This window comes from Aristolochia californica, unplaced genomic scaffold, assembly GCF_029961685.1.
Source record: "Aristolochia californica isolate CCGP_79_NKW_82.1479 unplaced genomic scaffold, dmAriCali1.0.hap1 SCAF_15, whole genome shotgun sequence".
Taxonomy (NCBI): domain Eukaryota; kingdom Viridiplantae; phylum Streptophyta; class Magnoliopsida; order Piperales; family Aristolochiaceae; genus Aristolochia; species Aristolochia californica.
In genome coordinates, this window is record NW_027181826.1 from 20526936 (window position 1) to 20546202 (window position 19267).

The 19267-nt window shown below is 37.9% G+C and overlaps 3 protein-coding genes and 1 non-coding gene across 8 annotated transcripts; 3 read left to right on the forward strand and 1 right to left on the reverse strand.

Annotated features, from left to right (window-relative positions):
- Positions 1 to 680: 680 nt before the first annotated feature.
- On the forward strand, positions 681 to 7545 carry LOC137951491 (ureide permease 1-like). Of its 5 annotated transcripts, XM_068798175.1 has the most exons (9): positions 2300 to 2582; positions 2699 to 2968; positions 4134 to 4425; positions 5212 to 5350; positions 5596 to 5767; positions 5936 to 5979; positions 6070 to 6191; positions 6266 to 6640; positions 7048 to 7545. In XM_068798175.1, the coding sequence occupies exons 3-9, from the start codon at positions 4189 to 4191 to the stop codon at positions 7204 to 7206; spliced, it is 1248 nt and encodes a 415-aa protein (XP_068654276.1). In that variant the 5' UTR covers positions 2300 to 2582; positions 2699 to 2968; positions 4134 to 4188; the 3' UTR covers positions 7207 to 7545. The 5 variants fall into 5 exon arrangements, with proteins under 5 accessions (XP_068654275.1, XP_068654276.1, XP_068654277.1 ...); XM_068798174.1 differs by lacking the exons at positions 2300 to 2582; positions 2699 to 2968 and adding an exon at positions 681 to 916; XM_068798176.1 differs by lacking the exon at positions 2699 to 2968.
- Positions 7546 to 11655: 4110 nt separating this feature from the next.
- Positions 11656 to 14708, forward strand: LOC137951691 (DNAJ protein JJJ1 homolog). Its single transcript, XM_068798534.1, has 3 exons — positions 11656 to 13408; positions 14161 to 14219; positions 14332 to 14708. Exons 1-3 carry the CDS (start codon positions 11807 to 11809, stop codon positions 14387 to 14389), a joined length of 1719 nt encoding a protein of 572 aa, XP_068654635.1. The 5' UTR covers positions 11656 to 11806; the 3' UTR covers positions 14390 to 14708.
- A 1171-nt stretch (positions 14709 to 15879) lies between these two features.
- Positions 15880 to 15953, reverse strand: TRNAN-GUU (transfer RNA asparagine (anticodon GUU)). Its single transcript has one exon. It is a non-coding gene; the product is annotated as a tRNA-Asn (tRNA).
- A 1493-nt stretch (positions 15954 to 17446) lies between these two features.
- On the forward strand, positions 17447 to 19032 carry LOC137952362 (wall-associated receptor kinase-like 15). The gene is made up of 3 exons (XM_068799509.1): positions 17447 to 18309; positions 18484 to 18546; positions 18870 to 19032. Exons 1-3 carry the CDS (start codon positions 17496 to 17498, stop codon positions 18905 to 18907), a joined length of 915 nt encoding a protein of 304 aa, XP_068655610.1. The 5' UTR covers positions 17447 to 17495; the 3' UTR covers positions 18908 to 19032.
- The last annotated feature ends 235 nt before the right edge of the window (positions 19033 to 19267 follow it).

Here is a 19267-nt window from a genome sequence, read left to right on the forward strand (position 1 = left end):
ATTCAACGTTTTTCTATGGTCGAGAGATACACCAAAAGAAGAAAACCTTTTTTAGGAAGAAAGGTTTACCTAGTTTCTTTCGAATCAAGCCGGAGAGGTTGCAAAGGGGGGGAGAGAAGTTGCTGAAGGTCGTCAGTGCTAGGGACGGCAAGAGGAAGAGAATCAACGAGCTGGGGAGAGGTTGCAAAGGGGGCAATTGAAATCGCCGAAGGTCGCGAGTGCGAGCACATCATTTTTTTCCCCCAAAAATGTTTCATTCGACTGCACTCCCGACAGCCTTATGTAATTGAGCGAGAGAAAGTGAATTCAGAGCTTTGACTCTTTTGAATTCATTTTTCTTCCCATTATGCTTGAAATGGAGAGTAGTATAATACATTTGTATTTTACTTTTACTGAATTTACTGGGCACTAACGAGGCACGGGTTTTGGCTCATTTTACATAACGTAAGTGACATACATAGGGCATCATTACCGGGGCCCGGGAAAAACACAATCAGTAGAACCTGTCTCCGTACTCGGCTTTCGAGTTAAACAGATTCTTACCTCTGGACAGTCAATCAAGATGAAATGGGGAATTTGATCTTTGTCGTTAGGAGAAAATAAACACATATTTGAAATCGCAAAAGCAGCTTTTCCGTTTCGATTCAATCTGCTTCCACTTCCGTTTCGATTCATCGTTGGAAGAGGCAAATTGTCAATCTCGCACATACTATCTGATATCAGGTCACATGTTGTTTTTTAGATGACTGACTGGCAACACGATTCAGACCGGGGCTTCCTTGTGTCTTGTTGCTGTTCATCGTCCGCCGGTTCAGCAACGCTTGTTGGCGACGACATCCAGAAATTTCAGCTCCCTCTACCCTAATTTATACGGACTTAATCTGTTACCTGCTCAAATGAAGCAGTTTCTGTCGAGGTCAGTAAATTCCATCTGCTGTCACCCAAATTCCAAGTACTGCCTTTCTATTTTTTTTCTTGATCGGAACTATCTTACCTTGTGCAAGCTGTTCATGTTTATGATTCCTATTCTTAGATGTATCAAATTCGTTAATAGAGGAAAGGTTTCTATTCATTATATGCAAAAAGGGAGAAAATTGCTTTCCTTTTTCTCTTCCGATGAAAATGCCGCCTGCACGCAATTCGGACAAACACTAAGAAATTATTCATAGAAAAGAAAATCTTTTCCAAGATCATCACTCCGATGGGATTGGATCGGCTGAACGCCAACCTGTTCAGCAGATTGGTTCCCTGAATTCTCTCCTTCCCCTTTTCGTTTCTCCAAAAGTGCCGGATTTTTTCTCCGTGAGGTTAATCACATTTAAAAATTTTAACTAACAATTTCGAAAATACAGATTTATTCTAACCATTTTATTGATTTAGGAACCCATAAAAGTGGATAGAAAATAAAAAGAACTCTTGTTTGGATGCCCATGAAAAACTGAGAGAGAAAATAGAAGAAAAATATAGTTTCTTTTGTTTGGATATAGGTGGAAAACGAAAAAGAAAAAATATTAATATTTTAAAATTTTGATGATTAAAATTTTCTCTCGAAGTTTCTATTTTTTTTTATCCCCCGATTTCTCTCGATGATTCTTTACTGGCAAATAATAAAAAATAATTTTTTCTCTTTTTTTCCTTTTTTGGCAGGGTTGAAACATGTCCTTTTTTTATCTTGCTTGGTTTTTAAAAATTATTTTTTATTTATAACGATGTGCTCTACCAAAACTAGGGGATGGGTTTTACGTTTCATCGAGCAGGTCGGAGATGGGGTAGGAAAAATCTCATCTTTTAGGTCAAGGACGGCTTCCCCAAACCCAACTCGTGCCAAACCCGACTTGTGGGGTCTTATACTTGTAATATCCTTTTATAAATATATAAATACCATATATTTTATGATACAATGATGTAATTTTTTAAGTTATTTAGGGTATATTGAGATTTTTTATAATTTTTAATTTTAACTTATAAATCAGAAAATACTCTTAATTTACACCTCTATTTCGTAATACCAGATTTGTGGGTTAAAATGATGAATTTTCAGTTTCTCTAAATTAATTTATTAATAATAATAATAATAATAATTTAATATTATATCGTGTTGTCCTTTCCCCTTATTGTAACAATGACAAATATGTTTTTTATAACATTCATCTTTTGACAATTTGGTTTAGACCGTTACCTGCACCAATGATTTAAAAATAGCAAGGTCTCGTCCCTGTGTAGAATAATTGGCAATTTGGTTGAAGATAAAGCCGAAGAGTTTTAACAATAATGTGTCTCAAGATTCTTCTTTGTCAGGCTCTGCTTGCCGGAGACTATACCGCATCCATCTGATTTTCCAAAAAAAAACAACTGCAAATAAATATCTCAGTGATTTCAGGGTTCCGCTATCCGTTTTTTCCTGTGATATTCTGATCAACCCCGAATAAATGTCTAGTAAATGATCCCTATACTAGATTCCTACCAGAAATCGTCTACCTTACGCCTGTGGCCGGAAGTCGTCAAGCCAGCAGATTTGACTCAAAGATTCCTTTTATTTGTTAAAGAGTGGACGGCGACAATGCGTCCGTCGTTGTAAATAGGTAATCCCCCCTCCACTTGAGCGTTGAAGATTCCAACGAAAATGGGTATCATAATTATTGCGCAAAAGTATCTTTTATTAGTGCCCGTTCACTGATACATCTGTTTTCCTGTAAAGATTCTCGTGTTATCAATAAATCCCACAGCTGTTCTCCATGGATTTTGGGACACCGGATCTGTGAAATGTCTCTCCCACTTTGTCTTTGTTTGCGAGTTCTTGTCCGAGAGTGTGGTTTTAGTTTCACCTCGGAGACAGAGGAGGTGTAACTATTGCGTTCTTACAGAAGAAACCGAATTTCTTATTTGGAGGATACTATGGCGGTAGATAGTGTCGTTTGAGCTAGAGTTCATATGGGTGCTTGTTAAATTCTACAGAGAGAAGTCAAAGGTGATTATTTTTGTGATATTTTTGGTCTCGTGGTCGTTGAGAGAACGTCATGAGAGTTATGTAATGCACCATGGTCTTTCTTCTTGTTTTTTGCCATTTATTCCTGTTTCCAGCATGATGTTATCTTATGTCTGAGTGGAGATTCCTCGATCTGTTTCACAGGTTCCTGGTCTTTCAGATATTTATGATTTTCTTACTCTAACGAGTAAAAATCATTTTGACGCGGAAGGTTTTTTTTCTTTTTTCTTGTTACTTTTTGTAAGTCAACAATTCGCCTATTTTTTTCTTTTTGGTTTTTATTTTTCTGGACATCTTCATTTCGAAGTCTATCGTTTTTCTTCATATGGTTCTTGGGTATCTCAGTGGTAGTTTTTAGCAGAATCTGATCTTCATCTGTCTATATGATATTTGTGTTAATGTGATCACTTCCAGCTTTCCCTTTCTTGTATTAGATCAAGCACTATAGGAAAAGCGTAGCTGCCTCTGAACCTCTGGTTAATGGAGGCACGAATCAATCCTTTTTTGCAGTTTCTGATCTTCATATGCTTTTTTTTATCTATTGATTGACTGCATCCAGTTTATTTATTTTTTGGGTCCATAATAGAATGTTTGGTGTGCTTTTCCATATGTATCAATTGGATTTTTATTTTCTCATTTGCTGAGTCGAGGCTAGCGTTCACTTTCTGTAGTTCTACTTTTTCCTTCTTCGGGGTATAGAGGAATCAGATTTTAAAAGTGTCTTCCCTGGTTTACAGTAGCGTGTTTATAGAGTTTTCTGATTTTTTTTCTTTTAAAATTTTACTTATTAGTTCTTTCTTAGACCGAAGCTCCTCTTTCAAAACTTTCCAGCTTTTTTACATTTGCCAGTTGGTAAGACTTGTCGGCACTCGGCAGGTTCTGAAGCATGTGGGTGTCGACATCTGAAAAAAGGCTCCTTGCTTTCAGTTTTCCGCAACTTTTCAAGCCACGCAAAAAACTTAATTTTTCAATGTCATAGTGCAGATTGTGCATATGGAGAGCTAAAGGTCAAAAACTGTAGTTGTGTTCTCCTTTCATTCGAGTTAACTGCATATCTAGCTGTATTGCATGGCCTCTGAGGTAATCTGGGTCTGGAAGTACCAGAAATAATTTACTGATTGAATATTTTCTCAAATTATATTTGCAGGTTTTCTAGTTTGATTTTTATCCCAACTGAGGATAGTTTGTTATCCGGATTAAAAATGATTGTGGTGGAAGACAAGGGAGGAGCCATAGCTTTGCTGTTGGCTGCCCTCCTGTTCTTGGGTACATGGCCTGCCGTTTTGACTCTCTTAGAGAGGAGGGGTCGGCTTCCTCAACATACTTATCTCGATTACTCCATCACAAATCTTCTGGCAGCGGTGTTTATTGCTTTAACGTTGGGCCAGATTGGGGGCAGTAGACCTGATAAGCCAAATTTCCTTACCCAACTTTCTCAGGTGATCCTTTTATTCATGTTTTTGCAATCTAGCTATAAGAAAGAAAAAAGGGTTTCCTTTCTTCTTTTTTAATGATTGGCAGGGATTGAGCTGTGAGTTTTGAATGGATGAAAGGATGAGACATTGAGCTGGAGCCTTTCTCTTTCCTAGAGAGAAGCACTTTCCTACTTTGAAATCACGTCTAATTCGAAAGAACCAACTAGAGTTAATGTTATTCTGTCTAGATTACCACAATCACATTTGCCTTTCTCATATAGTCACACAAACAGGACACAGATTTTGGATTTTAATAGCAAATATATAGAGAATTAAGATTCGTTGAGTGAGAGATACACAAGTTGTGTCTATGTATTTGTTCATCTGTAGCTTTTTGCTGCTTTGTTTTACTTGTCATACAACTTGATTGGAGTTGCTAAAACAGATGCATATCCTAGGGTGAGAAAGTCACACTCAAGGGGATGTTAAAATAAGGGGATGTTAAAATAGCATGTTATTGTCTCTTACTTTATGAATTTCTGTACTAGGAAATTTAAACGTGTAGCTCCATCTATCTGTTTTTTCTCATGGCATTCTCTTAAGAAATGTAATTCAGAATCTTATGCAATGGTTTCTAATTTAGTGCATAATGTTGCTTGTATTTGAGCTGGTTCGAAAAAATGCTGGATATGATTGTTTCAACTAAATCCCAAATTAGGGCCTGAATGCAGTAACAATCGAATGGATTATGGTATGTTATTTCATTTTATTGATATTTCCTCTGAACTAATTGGGTATTTGACATGCCAGGATAATTGGCCTTCTGTTCTCTTTGCAATGATGGGTGGTTTATTTCTTAGCATTGGGAATCTTGCTACACAATATGCATTTGCCTTCGTTGGCTTATCGGTAACTGAAGTTATCACATCCAGCATCGCTGTTGTTATAGGTACATGTTCTCCTGACCTTACTGTTTCTATCCCATAGACATGGTTAGTAAACTGAGTTCAATACCTGCATCCACATGTTAACATTCTATTTTCTACTTATGTAAGAGCTACAGTTCATCTGTTTGACCCTTCACAAAACAATAGACTTCATTTTCTTTGGGTACCAGACTACTGATTTTTGGTTTTGGATTTCAATAACCATTTGACTGTTGCTAAAATGAAAGCGTTTCTCAATTGATCACAGGCACAACCATGAACTACTTCTTAGATAGTCGAATTAACAGAGCCGAGATACTTTTCCCTGGAGTTGGGTTCTTCCTGATTGCAGTTTGCCTTGGATCAGCTGTTCACTCCTCCAATGCAGCTGATAATGAAGCAAAACTTAACTCCTCAAGTAGTTACAGGAATAAGACCTGGTACTTCTTCTGTCTGTGTACATCTGTGTGAATACTTATTCAATCTGAATTTGACATCTTAGCTGTAGCATGGGGTCTTTGAGATTTATTTTATATTCTTAATTCTCATGTACAATGTTATTCAATACTTCCTATTTTTTTAATCTATGCTCTTTCTTTCTTTATTAGGGTCATTGAAAATTCAAGGACGAGGAAGGAAGACCAAAACAAAGGTTAACTCCTTCAGAGATTCAAACATAACTTTTTACCATCTAGTAGTAAATGGATAGAGTAAATTCTAATCACTGAATCTGTTCATGCAGATGTGACAAGGGATGTAGACAAACCAAATAATTATGACATAGAGTCCACGGACAATTCCATCAAAGCAAAAGCTGGAACTGCAGACTTTATACTGGAGCTCGAGAACAAAAGAGCAATCAAGGTCAGTTACATTTTTTCTATCAAAATCGTCTACTTACCTTCTTGAATATTTACTTATAATCTCATAATGCACAGGTTCTGGGTTCGAACGTTTTCGTTGGGCTAGGTATAACTTTCTTTGCTGGCATTTGTTTCTCACTCTTCTCTCCAGCATTTAACCTGGCTACAAATGACCAATGGTATACACTAAAAGAAGGGGTCCCTCATCTGGTGGTTTACACTGCATTTTTCTACTTCAACGTCACTGGTTTCATAGCTGCCTTAATCCTTAATGTCTACTTCCTATACAATCCTGTATTTGGGTTGCCGAAATCTTCATTCAGTGCATATTTGAAGGATTGGAACGGGAGACATTGGGCACTTGTGGCTGGGCTTTTATGCGGATTTGGGAATGGTTTTCAGTTCATGGGTGGTCAAGCTGCAGGTTATGCAGCAGCTGACGCAGTTCAGGTCAGTTATTTAGAGTAAACTTTTGAAAACATTCCAGTGGTTGGTTTCACTTGCTGCTGAATCATATGGTAAATGATTACTTGTCCAATTCACACTTGTCAAAGCAGTTTGTAAATGAGACAAATTATGGGTCTGTTGCATGAGAAATCCAAACCTTCATACTGGACATGTTCTAGCTGAATTGGATAGTTGTCTTCTTCCATTGTCTGACAGATCATTTACTTCATCAATCGGGAATATTTCCTGCCATCTTTACATCTGTCCTCTTCATGAAGGCTTCTGTGCATGAACTTTAATCTGCATTTTGATAAGAGATTCTCAGTGTTTCTTTATATATGAATACCTCTACAGACTTCTTCATGACTATCTTTTACTAAAATGTAGTATTTTACATTGATTCTTACCAGGCATTGCCACTGGTTGGCACGTTCTGGGGTATTTGCCTGTTCGGGGAGTATCGGAAGTCATCCAAGAAAACTTATTTTTTGCTGGTGAGCATGCTGCTCATGTTTATTGTGGCAGTGGCAGTTCTGATGGCCTCTGCTGGACACAGGAAGACGTCCTAGATGTAGTGGGCAAGAGCATTACCCCTTCTCGTCCAATTACTACTTTCTGCTGGCTCTGTTCATCCCCAAGTTCTGAGGAGAAATGCAGCAAGAGCATTCCCCATTCTCTCTCTATATATATATGTATCTCTCTGCCATGCTTTAAAGTAAGACGGTCTCCCTTCTTTTGGTATTTATTTGCAGGCCATGGGGAAGCTTAACTTACCAAGGTATATAGCGGAATAATTGACATGCCTAATGATTGTGTGACAAAGAGCAAATAGTGGGTTAGATCACTTTTGGTTCAACTTCAAGTTCAAATTTAAATTCAAGTGAATGATCTAATTCAACTTCAAGTGAGAGTTGGGTGTTAGTGTGGATAAGTTCAAGTGCACTGGAAAGCAGTGTTAGTGTCCCAAAATGAAAATAAAACCAAAACAAGAGAATGGGCTTAAAATATCTGTACTTTTATATATAAAATATTGTACATAGTTAAATATAGTAATCAAACTCAATTATTGTTTATGTGTGATATCGGTCAATTAGTGTGGTTATTCTTTTAATCCAAACCCAAAGAGATGTTATGACTACATAAAAGTATTAGCCCCATGAAGGGATGTGTCGACAAGTAGGGGTGGCTTCGAACCGAGCTGGCTCGCGAGCGGCTCGAGTTCGGCTCGGTTCGATTTGTTATCTATCGAGCCGAGCTCGAGCACCGAAATCGGCTCGTTTACCTTAACGAGCTGAGCTCGACCGAAGCTAGGTTCGGTTCGTCGGCTCACGAGCCAGCTCGAAGTGAGTTGGATCGGTCAGGATCGGGAGCGGGATCGAGAGCGAGGGGGGGGAAAATTTTTCCTCCCCTCATCACCGCCGAGCCCCTCCCGTCGGCTGTCGTTGCAGCTGTTCGCCGGCCGTCGCAGCTGCTCGCCTGCTGCCTCTGTGGTCGTCTGTTCGATTTCTTCCTCTCCTTGTCGTCACCTTTGTTTCCGTCACCGCCGCTTCCATCGTCGTCGCCTTTGTCGCAGCCGTCATCCCGGACGATAGGTCCTCCCCGGCGTCGTAACCCCCTTCCATCTGCGTCGTCTTGACGGAAAACTTGGAACCTAAGTTCAGAGGAGAAATAATCTCCCCCCTCCCCCACGTGAAGTTGATCTCGCACGTGCGAGATCATAAAGTAAACAAAAAAAAAAACTTTTTTCTCTCGAAAAAATTAAAAATAAATTTATAGAAATAAGTTTATATAAACTGTTAGTGTCTCATTTTTTTTTAAATATTTTTCTAATTGAAATTTTTTATTAAAAATCATATAATTTTTTAAGTAAGATTTTCGTACCAAGATGGGGTAGAAAACTGTATAGAAATTTTTTGAATAAGTATTTAACAGTTGATGCTGTAATAATTTTAGCATGAAGTAATTTTCATTGCAATTTTGTGTTTGATATTTTATTTAATTAACAATTTATCGATAAGTATAATAATATATTAGATTGATTATTAATTTTTATTTATTTCCTTAGAAGAGACAATAAAAGGTCCATTTAACTATCCTAAGAAAATTTTAAAATATTTCTTGTAATTTTCTAATAAGTCACTAATAGTAATAAGATTTTATTTAAAGGTTTTTTTGGGAATATGTATCATAGGAAAAATATTTTTAGTTCTTCCTAGAATATAAATTTTCATCTAGGGGCACTAAGGAGGTCATAATAAATTATGGCCAGATTCAAAAATTACAAAACAAACTAGACAACAATAGGAGTAAAAAAGATTAATATTGGTGTATTTTAATCCATTATTGAAATTCAATCCTGAACCTCCCCTATCATTATATTTTTTAAAAATGTATGCATAATTTTATATATAATTTATTCAAAGCCACCCTTACGTGCAAGATCATAAACTAGGGAAAAAAAAATTCTTTGTCCGTTCCTTATGGCTCTTAAAGAAATTGAAAAGATATTTTAGTAGAAATACGTTTCTAGAGATTATTAGTGATTTTTTCAATAAATTTTGAAAAAAAAAAAATAGTAGAAATATAGGGACCATTAGTGCCTCATGTTTTTTCAAAATATTTTTCTAATTATAAATTATTTTTAAAAAATCATATAATTTTCTAAGTAAGATTTTCTTGCCAAGATGGGTTAGAAAACCATATAGAAAATTTTTGAATAAGTATTTAACAGTTGATGATATAATATTTTGAGCATGAGGCAATTTTCATAACAATTTTGTGTTTGATATTTTATGTGATTAAAAATTTATCGATAAGTATAATAATATATTAGATTAATTATTAATTTTTATTTATTTCCTTAGAAAAGGCAATAAGAGGTCCATTTAACTTTCCTAAGAAAAATTTAAAATATTTCTTGTAATTTTCTAGTAAGTCTCTAATAGTAATAGGATTTTATTTAAAGGATTTATAGTTTTTATTTGGGTGATTGTAAATTGATAGTGAGATTTCGTTTAATTTTGTTGTGTTTGATTATTGTATGGAGTTTATTAATAATGTTATGCAGTGTATGGAGTGTTTAGACTATTTTATGGAGTATATAAACAATTTCATGGAATGTTTATGGAATGTATAGACAATTTTATGGAGTGTTTATGGAGTGTTTATGCAAGTATTATGTATATTGATTTTGCCCAATTTTAAGTAGAGGTCATGTCGAATTTTATACAAGTATTATATATATAGATTATGCTCAATTTTAAGTAGAGGTCATACCCAATCTTATACACGTATTATATATATAGGTTATACCCAATTTTATGTAGAGGTCATGCCCAATTTTATGTAAAATGTATGCATAATTTTATATACATTTTATTCGATATATATTTTTTGAAATTTTAAATGTATGTTGAGGCTCGAGCTCGGCTCGAGTTCGATAACAATTTTAGGCTCAAGGCGAGACTCGGCTTGAAATATTTAAATCAAGATCGACTCGAACATTAGCAGGTTCGGGTTCGGCTAGATGCCACCCCTATCGACAAGTGGAGGTGTCACTATGGTGTAACCATAGAAGTTTTAGAAACTTCGTTCACATATCATTCATTTCATTAATATTTTATCAATAGAGAAAGATAACTAAACACCCATTGGAATTGTCCTACTCCTCCTCACCCATCGGCCACCAGCTTTTTCTTTCTTTGACTATTAAAAAAAATCCAAAAAACACCTAATCGTTGTTAATGCATGCATTCACTTCTAGTTCCGTTTCGTTTTGTTCCACATGCATAAACAAATGAGGATCAAATAGAGAGAGTCGCAGTCAAATGGAGTCTTCTCGGTTTTGAAACTCAGTGGGTGTTGACGATTCAACGACGAAGCAACCAAAGGGAAGGTGATAGGGTATCAGATCGTGTATGCGCATATGATTGGGAATGCCAATGGCGATACATTTCGGTCTCTAGTTCGTCCCGTAATTATTCGCGATTTGCTCATGAATTGCAAAGAATCGGATTGGGCGGATTCTTGATATATTTGATCTATCAAGGGAAATCGAAGAAATAGACGTCGAAACGGGGAAAATCGAAAGAAATCAGGAAGATTTTTAGGGAAAATTAGAACAGTGAAAGAGGGAGAAGGGAGAAGAGAGAGGCCGAGAGGGAGTAGAGAGAGGGAGAAGCAAGAGGGAGAGTGAGAGAGAGAGAGAGGCCGAGAGGGAGAGAGCAGCAAGAGGGAGGTCGAGAGGGAGAAAGGAGAGGGAGGCCGAGAGGGAGAGCAAGTGCAAAAAAGAGAGGGAGGCCAAGAGTTTACGGAGGAAGAGGTCACGAGATGTACTGCTTCAAGTGGATGAATCAAGATTTTGGGCGGAATCCTGAAGCTTGGGCAACTTCAAGTGAATTATATGTTTCATTCACTTGAACTCAACGGAGGTGCACCATTAATGGGTTCAAGTCAATGAAGCATGTCATATAAACTTCAAGTTCAAGTTCAAGTTCATGTTAACTACCCCCCAAAATCTTCACCGAAGTATTTGCATTTGGGCTTCAGTTTTGAACAGAGTAGAGGAGAGAGGATATCCTGCCCTACTCTCTTCTAACCTCACTTGTTTCTTGATAAATAAATATTTTTTAAAAAAACACTATTTAATTGTTTTATTTTTATTAAATTTTGTTTAGTGATACTTAAAGTTGATATTAGTTTTAATACGAAAAATTATTTGGTGTGAAACATAAAAAACGGTTATCTCACCGTTATGATCAAATGGCTATTTCAATCGTTCAATCATGACCAAATGGTTAAGATAACCATTTTATATTTTTCGTACCAAATATTTTTTCGTATTTGATTACTGTTATATCAATAAAGGCAAAATCCGATACATGTGGGCGACATGAGCACCGGCTATTTTCAAGAGTTCTTTCACGGAGGGAGGAACATAGCCCCGTCACATGCCTGGGCCAAAGAGATGGAATTTCGTATACGATTTGGTCCAGGAATTTCCAAGACCAAACCAATCATCAACCTCCAATTGGTACAGGAAATCCCATCATGGAGTCGAGTCTGCTGAAGCTCTTATTGGAAGCGGGGAGAGAGGGGAGGCAAACAGGGAGTGGCGGCAAAAAGGAGTAAATCTGTTTCAAAACCCTAAAGAGGAGACGGCCATCAACAATGTCTGATAAAAAGAGATGCCTCTATGAAGTTCTGGGCTTGAGCAGAGATTGCTCCCCGGAAGAAATCCGGTCGGCCTACAAGAAACTAGCGCTTCAGCACCACCCGGACAAGCTCATCTCCTCCGGCGTCTCCGAGGAAGTCGCCACCGCCAGGTTCCAAGAAATAGTCAACGCCTACGAGGTCCTCTCCGACCCCCGCGAACGCGCGTGGTTTGACTCCCACCGGTCGCAGATTCTGTTCTCTGACCCTAATTCCAAATCTGGATCCTTGTCGGGTTTCTTCGATTCCTTGAATCTCTTCTCCTATTTCTCTAATTCTGCTTACTCGGGCTTTTCCGATACCGGAAAAGGTTTCTTCAACGTCTACGGTGATCTGTTCTCCAAAATATACGCACAAGAGGTCGAATTCGCGAGAAAACTAGGATTGGGGACTGGGGCTGTTCGTGTTGCGCCGTTAATGGGGAATATGGATAGCCCTTATTCTCAAGTTTCTGCGTTTTATGCTCATTGGTTGGGTTTCTGCAGTATCATGGATTTCTCATGGGCAGACGAGTATCATGCTTCGGCAGGACCCAATAGGAAGTCGAGGAGGATTATGGAGGAAGAAAATAAGAAGGCCAGGAAGAAAGCGAAGAGGGAGTACAATGAAACTATTCGTGGATTGGCAGAATTTGTCAAGAAGAGGGATAAGCGGGTGATTGAAATGCAGATGAAGAAGCGGTTGGAGGAGGAAAAGAAGCGGGCCAAAGAGAAGGAAAAGAAGGAAGAGGAGATGAGAGCCAAGTTGGAGAGGGCGAGGTTGTACCAAGAGCCAGAGTGGACACGGGTTGATGAAACCGAGTTCGGAGATGGATATGATGAAACTGATGATGAGGGGAACATGAAAAAGAAGAATAATGAGTTCTATTGTGTTGCGTGTAACAAGAAGTTCAAGTCAGAGAAGCAGTGGATTAATCATGAGAAATCCAAGAAGCACAAAGAGAAGGTTGCTGAGCTGAGAGATGTGTTTGAGCAAGAAGATTTTGAGGTAGAAGAAAACGCTTCGGGGGACGATATGGAGGTGAAACATGAAGGTTCCAATGACGATGTGGATGAGCTTTGTGAAGATTTTGAAGCAAGAAGTGAGATTAATGATGAAAAAACTCGGTTAATCGAAGTGAATGATGAAGAGGAAGAGGTTAGTGGATTAGATGAGGAAGCCAGCATTCTCGAGGCAATGGTTTCAGGGTATATGGGCAGAAAAAATAGGTCTGATCATCAACTGGAACCATCTTTAAGTAGCCTTAATATTGATGACAACGATGAATCAAGCTTTATGGAATATGATAATCAGAAAAAGACACACACTGGAGCTAAATATCAGGAAGAGCCTTCAACAGCAGCAACTGAGAGGCTGCCTGAGGAAGTAATGATTAATGGAATTGAAGTTGAGGAGCAGACTGATAGGAGCAATGACTTGTCTAAGTCACAGGAGTCAAATGAAATGGGAGAGGAGCAGTTGGAGAGAAGCCAAACTATTAAGAAGCAGTCTCTTGATTGTAAAGAACAGAAAGACACAACTATGAAATCGAAAAAATCATCAAAAGGAAAGAAACAGAAGGTAAGATTATCCATTCCTTAAACTAGGTGTCTATTATATGAACTAACTTCTATTGTTTGCTACTCACATCCATACTTGGCAACTGTTTAGATTGCGTAAAAGTTTCCCTATTTGTTATGCTAACAGTCAATTCAAAATCATAAAAGATTTTTTTTTCAAGTTTGTAGATTGGGCAGGTCATCAAATATTCTCACTTGATATTCATAAAACTATTAAAAAACTTACATTTATGATGCTTCTATTATATTTACTATCAGCATGGAGTATATAAAGTTCCTTTTTTTTCTACTAGTGTTGCATCAAGCATTCAATGAGAGGTGGCCATTGATCCAAATCTGGGAAAAGGTCATGTGAACATTATGGAAGTAATCGAGTAGTTCAGTTAAACTGAATGCATATTAACTAGCTTACTCCAGCATCAAATATTGATAATATTGGTAAGATCACATATATAATTTTCAATTGTTAGTACCATCTTAAATTCATATGGCAATTGAAAGAAGCTTACGGTCTTTTACTATTTTGATGAGTTACTGAATTCCAGTTTGCTGTACTTGTCACTTATTCCTGTGAAACCATGATCTTGTTTTGCGCCTGCTCGGTAGCTAAAATAGATTCATCTGTTGAGACTTGATAGATTTATTTATTTATTCTTGAGAAAGGATTTGATAGATTTATTTGGTGACTGAAAAAGACTGAGTTTTTCATCAGTAGTGTGGCCTCTCTCATCTGATCTCACTGCTTGCACGCAGATCATATCAAAGGTGCCTGACCATTTATGTGGAACCTGCGGGGAGGACTTTGATTCAAGGTTCTTGTTAATTTCTTCTGATTTTGTTTCAACTGTGGGTCATATTCTGCTTCTGTTTTGTCAATTGTTTAAATTTGTAAGTCTAACTCCATTCAACTCTTGGTTGTGACAGAAACAAACTATTCAAGCATTTGGGTGACACAGGTCATGCCATGTTGAAGTCACGGTAGTTGTTGAAGGTCACTTCTCACAAACTGAGGTTATTCTTTCTACCCATCATTGCTTTGCTACTACTACTGTTTGCAGAATACTTTTATGAAGCGTATCCATGGAAATAATTTAAAAATTTTCGTAGTGCTGAAAGGTGCATAGATGGATGCTAGAGAATTTGTATTTTTTCGGGGTTGGGCCTCTCCACAATTTTGGAATACTAAAGAGAACATGTAGTGTTTTGTATAAGAAAATTGATTCTTTTTATCAATTTTTGTGTGAAGAACAACACGTTATCAACACTTTTTTTAGGTATAATATTGGAGTCAAATTATTAGGTGTTGGGTTAAACCTGGTTCCATCTCAAAATGACTAGCCACTTTGGAAGTTTATTCCTCAATAACCCATTAATTTTTCTTCCCATTGGCCAATGTGAAGTGTTTTTTCCACTCAACACTCCCCGTCATGAACAGGTTTACACATAATGGGCATGAGATGTACACACTAGTCTTCAACGGGAAAAACAGAATTTTATCGCATGGAGCTCATAACACACAGATTACTATCTCATGGAGCCGACAACACATATAACCTTAAAGAGTACAAAACAGGCCCTCAAGTTTATATACACAACTTGTTCTGATACCAATGTCGGCTATTAGGTTGAGTTTGGTTTTATTCAAAAATGATTAGTCACTTGTGAGACCCATTGCTCAATTTTATAGCCTATTAATTTATTTTTTCCATTTTTAATGTGAGGTTTTTTTTACACTCAATATAGATTAAATACAAATTTTTAAAGTTTACAAAGTAATGCAAACTTGAAGGATCTTGTCACTGATAACCTATTCAGATTCTTGCTAATGGGTGTAATATCCACAAAAAGTATTAGAAATGGTGAAATGCTCATTTCTGCAAATAAGAGAAGGATGATTAATTAATAATGGAATGATTGAACAAAAATAATATCTAATAACATCAAGCAGCGTCATATGATGCCTGGTCGGTGCTTTTACCTGGAGGGGATCTCCGGCAAAGAGGAAAACAGGTGACTTTGAGCTTTCTGCAGCGTAAGATATAGAGAAGACCACAAGCAATTGAATACCAAGTCACCAGCACAGAGAAGAAGAAAAAAATTCGATCAATCGCATAGTCAATATAGAAAGAGTTCGCGACCAAAAGAGCAATTTTGGACAGTTTTTTGTCGATGAAGAACCACGGCATTTTTCGACAGCGAACACTGAACACGTCGTCCTCTTCCCCGCCCTCCAAACCACCTGCTGTTGACTGTGGCAGAGCTTCCCGAAGACGAAAATGTCAGGACTGCAAATATTTGTGGATTTTCATGTAAGGTTGTAATTGCAAATTTTAACCCGACTCGATGACCCAATCCTAATCTAGCTAATTTGTTTGACCGAATCTGGCCCTAGATAAACACGGGTCGGTTACATTTGTAACGGTTGGACCCGGGGTTTAATGTTTCAAAAGAGTGAGTTAAAAAAAAAAGGAACGCTAGAAGGAGGGCTTGAACCTCCGACCTTGTGGTTAACAGCCACACGCTCTAACCAACTGAGCTATTCCAGCTTTTGTGACAAAACACAAGTAATTTTATTAAAACAGCAAAGCCACAGCTTTAGTTTCTTCCACCAAATGCACATTTGTTGAAAGACTAATAAGCAAATCAGCTTCATTGAACAAAAGATCAAAATAGTTTTAAATAAATAAATGTCTTTGAAATTTAATAAATTACTCTTGATCAGATTTCCATAATCGTAATCTCGATATGAAATGAAATCAGGGTCATTCATTACTGTTAGACAGATATAAATTGATCGGTGGAAAACCCGAACCAAAAAATATACAATTATAATGAATTGTGGAAGAGTACTTGAGGTAACAATTTATTTAATCAATATCTTCTTATATAAAGATCAAACTATACAAATTTGAAGAAAACGGAGGCTTAGTTCTTATTTTCTTTTCCCTTTTTGCCTACATCTCCAAGAACATGTTCTTAGAATAAACCACTAGCAACATCTAAGCAAACCTAATAGTGGAAATATTCTTCCTATGATGTGTGAAGTTAGGTTCAAGGTTTATCTCAAATTATTAGCCATCTTAGGAAAAAAAAATTTCAATTAATAAACTCAATGTATTTGTTCTCACTAATCCACGTGGGATTATTCATTAACACCCCCATATGAAATTGGGTCCAAACTTTTTTTCCAACTAATAAACTCAACATATTTATTATTTATAATTTAAACTCCACTTAATGGCTCAAACCGAATCACTAACCTGAGTTTTCAATACAACGTTAAATCAGTTCTTCGTGTGAATCGTTGTGATCAGTGCTAATCTACCATCTCCTTCTTCGTCAACAGAGATTATAAAACCCCAATGCATCAAACAAGCAGTGTCTCACCTTAGTTTCTTTGGTTTATCTCTGAGATCTCTTTCATGACATCTCTGAACCAATCAAAGGAGCTTTGCTCTCTTGTTGCCCAGTAGAAATATGCTCGAACATCGGATTCTTTGACGTCGATTGCCGGAAATATTCATATGGATTAGTTCGGTAAGTCTAATTAAAAAAGAAAATATAGGAAAGGAATCGACTGTAAATATGAAAATTGAAGGTTTATCATAGCTGAGTAAAGTCGTTTGGAGGCCATGAACAGTGTCTTTAAGGACACTGATGAAAAGTATTCGGATCGGATGCCTAAACGAGACCAAACTTGAACTATTTAATTAACTGAAACACTTCCACAGTCAAAATTCGACAAGACTGTTTCTGGGTTTTTTATGGGTTTTTTTTTTCCTGTTCCGTTAAAAAAATCGACAACTGTTAAAAATATCAGATCAGATGAAAATTTTCACAGGAACTGATGGGTCCCGTAGCTCGGCCAAGTTTGACATTTTGTCCTCCTGCTCCGTGTTGAGCTAGAAACCATGGCCATGGCTCGCCTCTCAAGAACAAAAAGCAACGAAAAAGGCGTCCAAAAAGTCTCCACCGAAAGAAGGATCATCGATCATTCCCTCCTCCAACCATTTCAAACTCCCTGTCCGGAAAATTCTATCTCTGTAACCTCCATCTTCTTCGCCCTTGGATCTTCACTTGGGGTCTCCATGTCCATCAGTACTCCCACCCTCTTCCTCCTCCTCCTTGCCGCCGCTCTTTGCACCCATGTCGACTCCGCATTCCTGAACTCCACCTCCTCCTGCCTCGACAAATGCGGCTCCATCCCCATCAAGTACCCTCTAGGCACTGGCTTCGGCTGTGGGCACCCCGAGTTCTCCCCTTACGTTCGCTGCACCGACGACGGAGCCACCCTCCAGCTCTCCACCCGCTCCGGACTCTACACCATCTCCGCCGTGGACTACTCCTCCTCCACCCTCACCCTCTCTGACCCCCTCATGTCCACCTGCGCTTCCATGCAGAACTCCGGCAGCTTCACCCTCGACCCCACGGTCCCGTTCCACCTCGTCCCGCACGACGTCTTCGTCGTCCTCGGCTGCTCCACCTCCTCCCCTGTCTTCGACTCCGACGTCCAGCTTTGCGACCCTGGCGCCTCTCACGTCTGCCGGGGGCTGTACTCTTGTAAAGGGGTCGTCGGGCTCGGGCTGACGCCCGGAGACCCGGTGTCGACGTGCTGCGTGTACGATCCGCCGGGGGGCGTGGGAACCGGCCGTGGATACTCGCTGGACCTACCGAAGTTGCAATGCGCCTCGTACACGTGTCTGCACGGATTTGGGGAGAAAGAAGGCGATCCCACGAAGTGGAAGTACGGGATTGAGTTGAGCTTCAACGATTCGTACGGGACAGACGCCTGTGACGCGTGCGAATCGAGTGTTGGCACTTGCGGGTTTGAAGGGGCGGATGAATCGTTCGTGTGCGTGTGCCGGAACGGAGTAAATACTACCACCAATTGCTACGGGCAAGGTCAGTATGAAGTATTTTTAAGTGACGAGCTAGGGCGTATAAATTGATACTAAGGGTGGCACGAGGAGCTCGAGCATGTTCGAGTTGGGTTTGATTTAAATATTTTGAATTCGACCTTTGAGCATAAAAATTAAATGAACTCAAGCTTATCGCTCTTTCATTTTATTTGGTTAGGGTATACTTGGAGTGGATCATGGAAGCAAGACCAAGAGAAGAAGATGCAGATGCACACCCTAGGTACTAATCGATGGACCATTTCTTTCAAGTTCTTTTTTTGGAAATTATTTATTTCCAAAATTTATATTTTTTAAAATATTAATTTTATATATTACAACTATCCACCATTCTCTCATAATTGAAACAAAAAAATTATTTTACATAATTTTTTTTTAAAATAATCAAGTTTAATTCTTAAAAATTTCTTTAAAAAATCCAATTTATAAATGTGTATATAAATAAAAGAACATTATCGATTATGATAATCTTTGAATTACCTAACAAATCAGTTAAATTACGACAATCTTTGTACAATATTTTAATTTTGCTTTATTTTTCATTAGGGATCCTCCTCTTGTTGATCGTGCTCCTGCAAAGTTAGGACAAGGATTATCCGAAAGAAGTGGTGATTAGTTCGACTTAAGACGTGATTTATAGAGTGTTTTTTATTTTTCGGTATTGTCTATGTATATGATCGAAATAGTAGAAGTTTTAGCAAATGAGATTAATTGGACATCGATGTTTACAAGTTGTTACATCACATTCATACCTATTTATTTTAAATTTGTTCTCTTATTCCTTATTTTTATTGTAATGCTTGATAAGAAGTAATATGGATCATTGAGGGGGGTTAGTCCACAATGAAGTGGAATGAATTCCCCCGCATTACTTAGATCATTGAATAATATCGTTAGTGTAAAATGAATTAAATTGAAGTTAAATTATATCACTTCATTCTCTC

Excerpts from the sequence above, each read along its gene's own strand:
- LOC137952362 (XM_068799509.1), top strand. The coding sequence starts at position 17,496 with ATGTCCATCAGTACTCCCACCCTCTTCCTCCTCCTCCTTGCCGCCGCT. Across the intron at positions 18,310-18,483 it reads CACCAATTGCTACGGGCAAG|GGTATACTTGGAGTGGATCA; the intron begins GTCAGTATGAAG and ends TTATTTGGTTAG. Across the intron at positions 18,547-18,869 it reads GATGCAGATGCACACCCTAG|GGATCCTCCTCTTGTTGATC; the intron begins GTACTAATCGAT and ends ATTTTTCATTAG.
- LOC137951691 (XM_068798534.1), top strand. The coding sequence starts at position 11,807 with ATGTCTGATAAAAAGAGATGCCTCTATGAAGTTCTGGGCTTGAGCAGA. Across the intron at positions 13,409-14,160 it reads CAAAAGGAAAGAAACAGAAG|ATCATATCAAAGGTGCCTGA; the intron begins GTAAGATTATCC and ends GCTTGCACGCAG. Across the intron at positions 14,220-14,331 it reads GGGGAGGACTTTGATTCAAG|AAACAAACTATTCAAGCATT; the intron begins GTTCTTGTTAAT and ends TGGTTGTGACAG.
- LOC137951491 (XM_068798174.1), top strand. The coding sequence starts at position 897 with ATGAAGCAGTTTCTGTCGAG. Across the intron at positions 5,351-5,595 it reads CAGCATCGCTGTTGTTATAG|GCACAACCATGAACTACTTC; the intron begins GTACATGTTCTC and ends AATTGATCACAG. Across the intron at positions 6,641-7,047 it reads CAGCAGCTGACGCAGTTCAG|GCATTGCCACTGGTTGGCAC; the intron begins GTCAGTTATTTA and ends GATTCTTACCAG.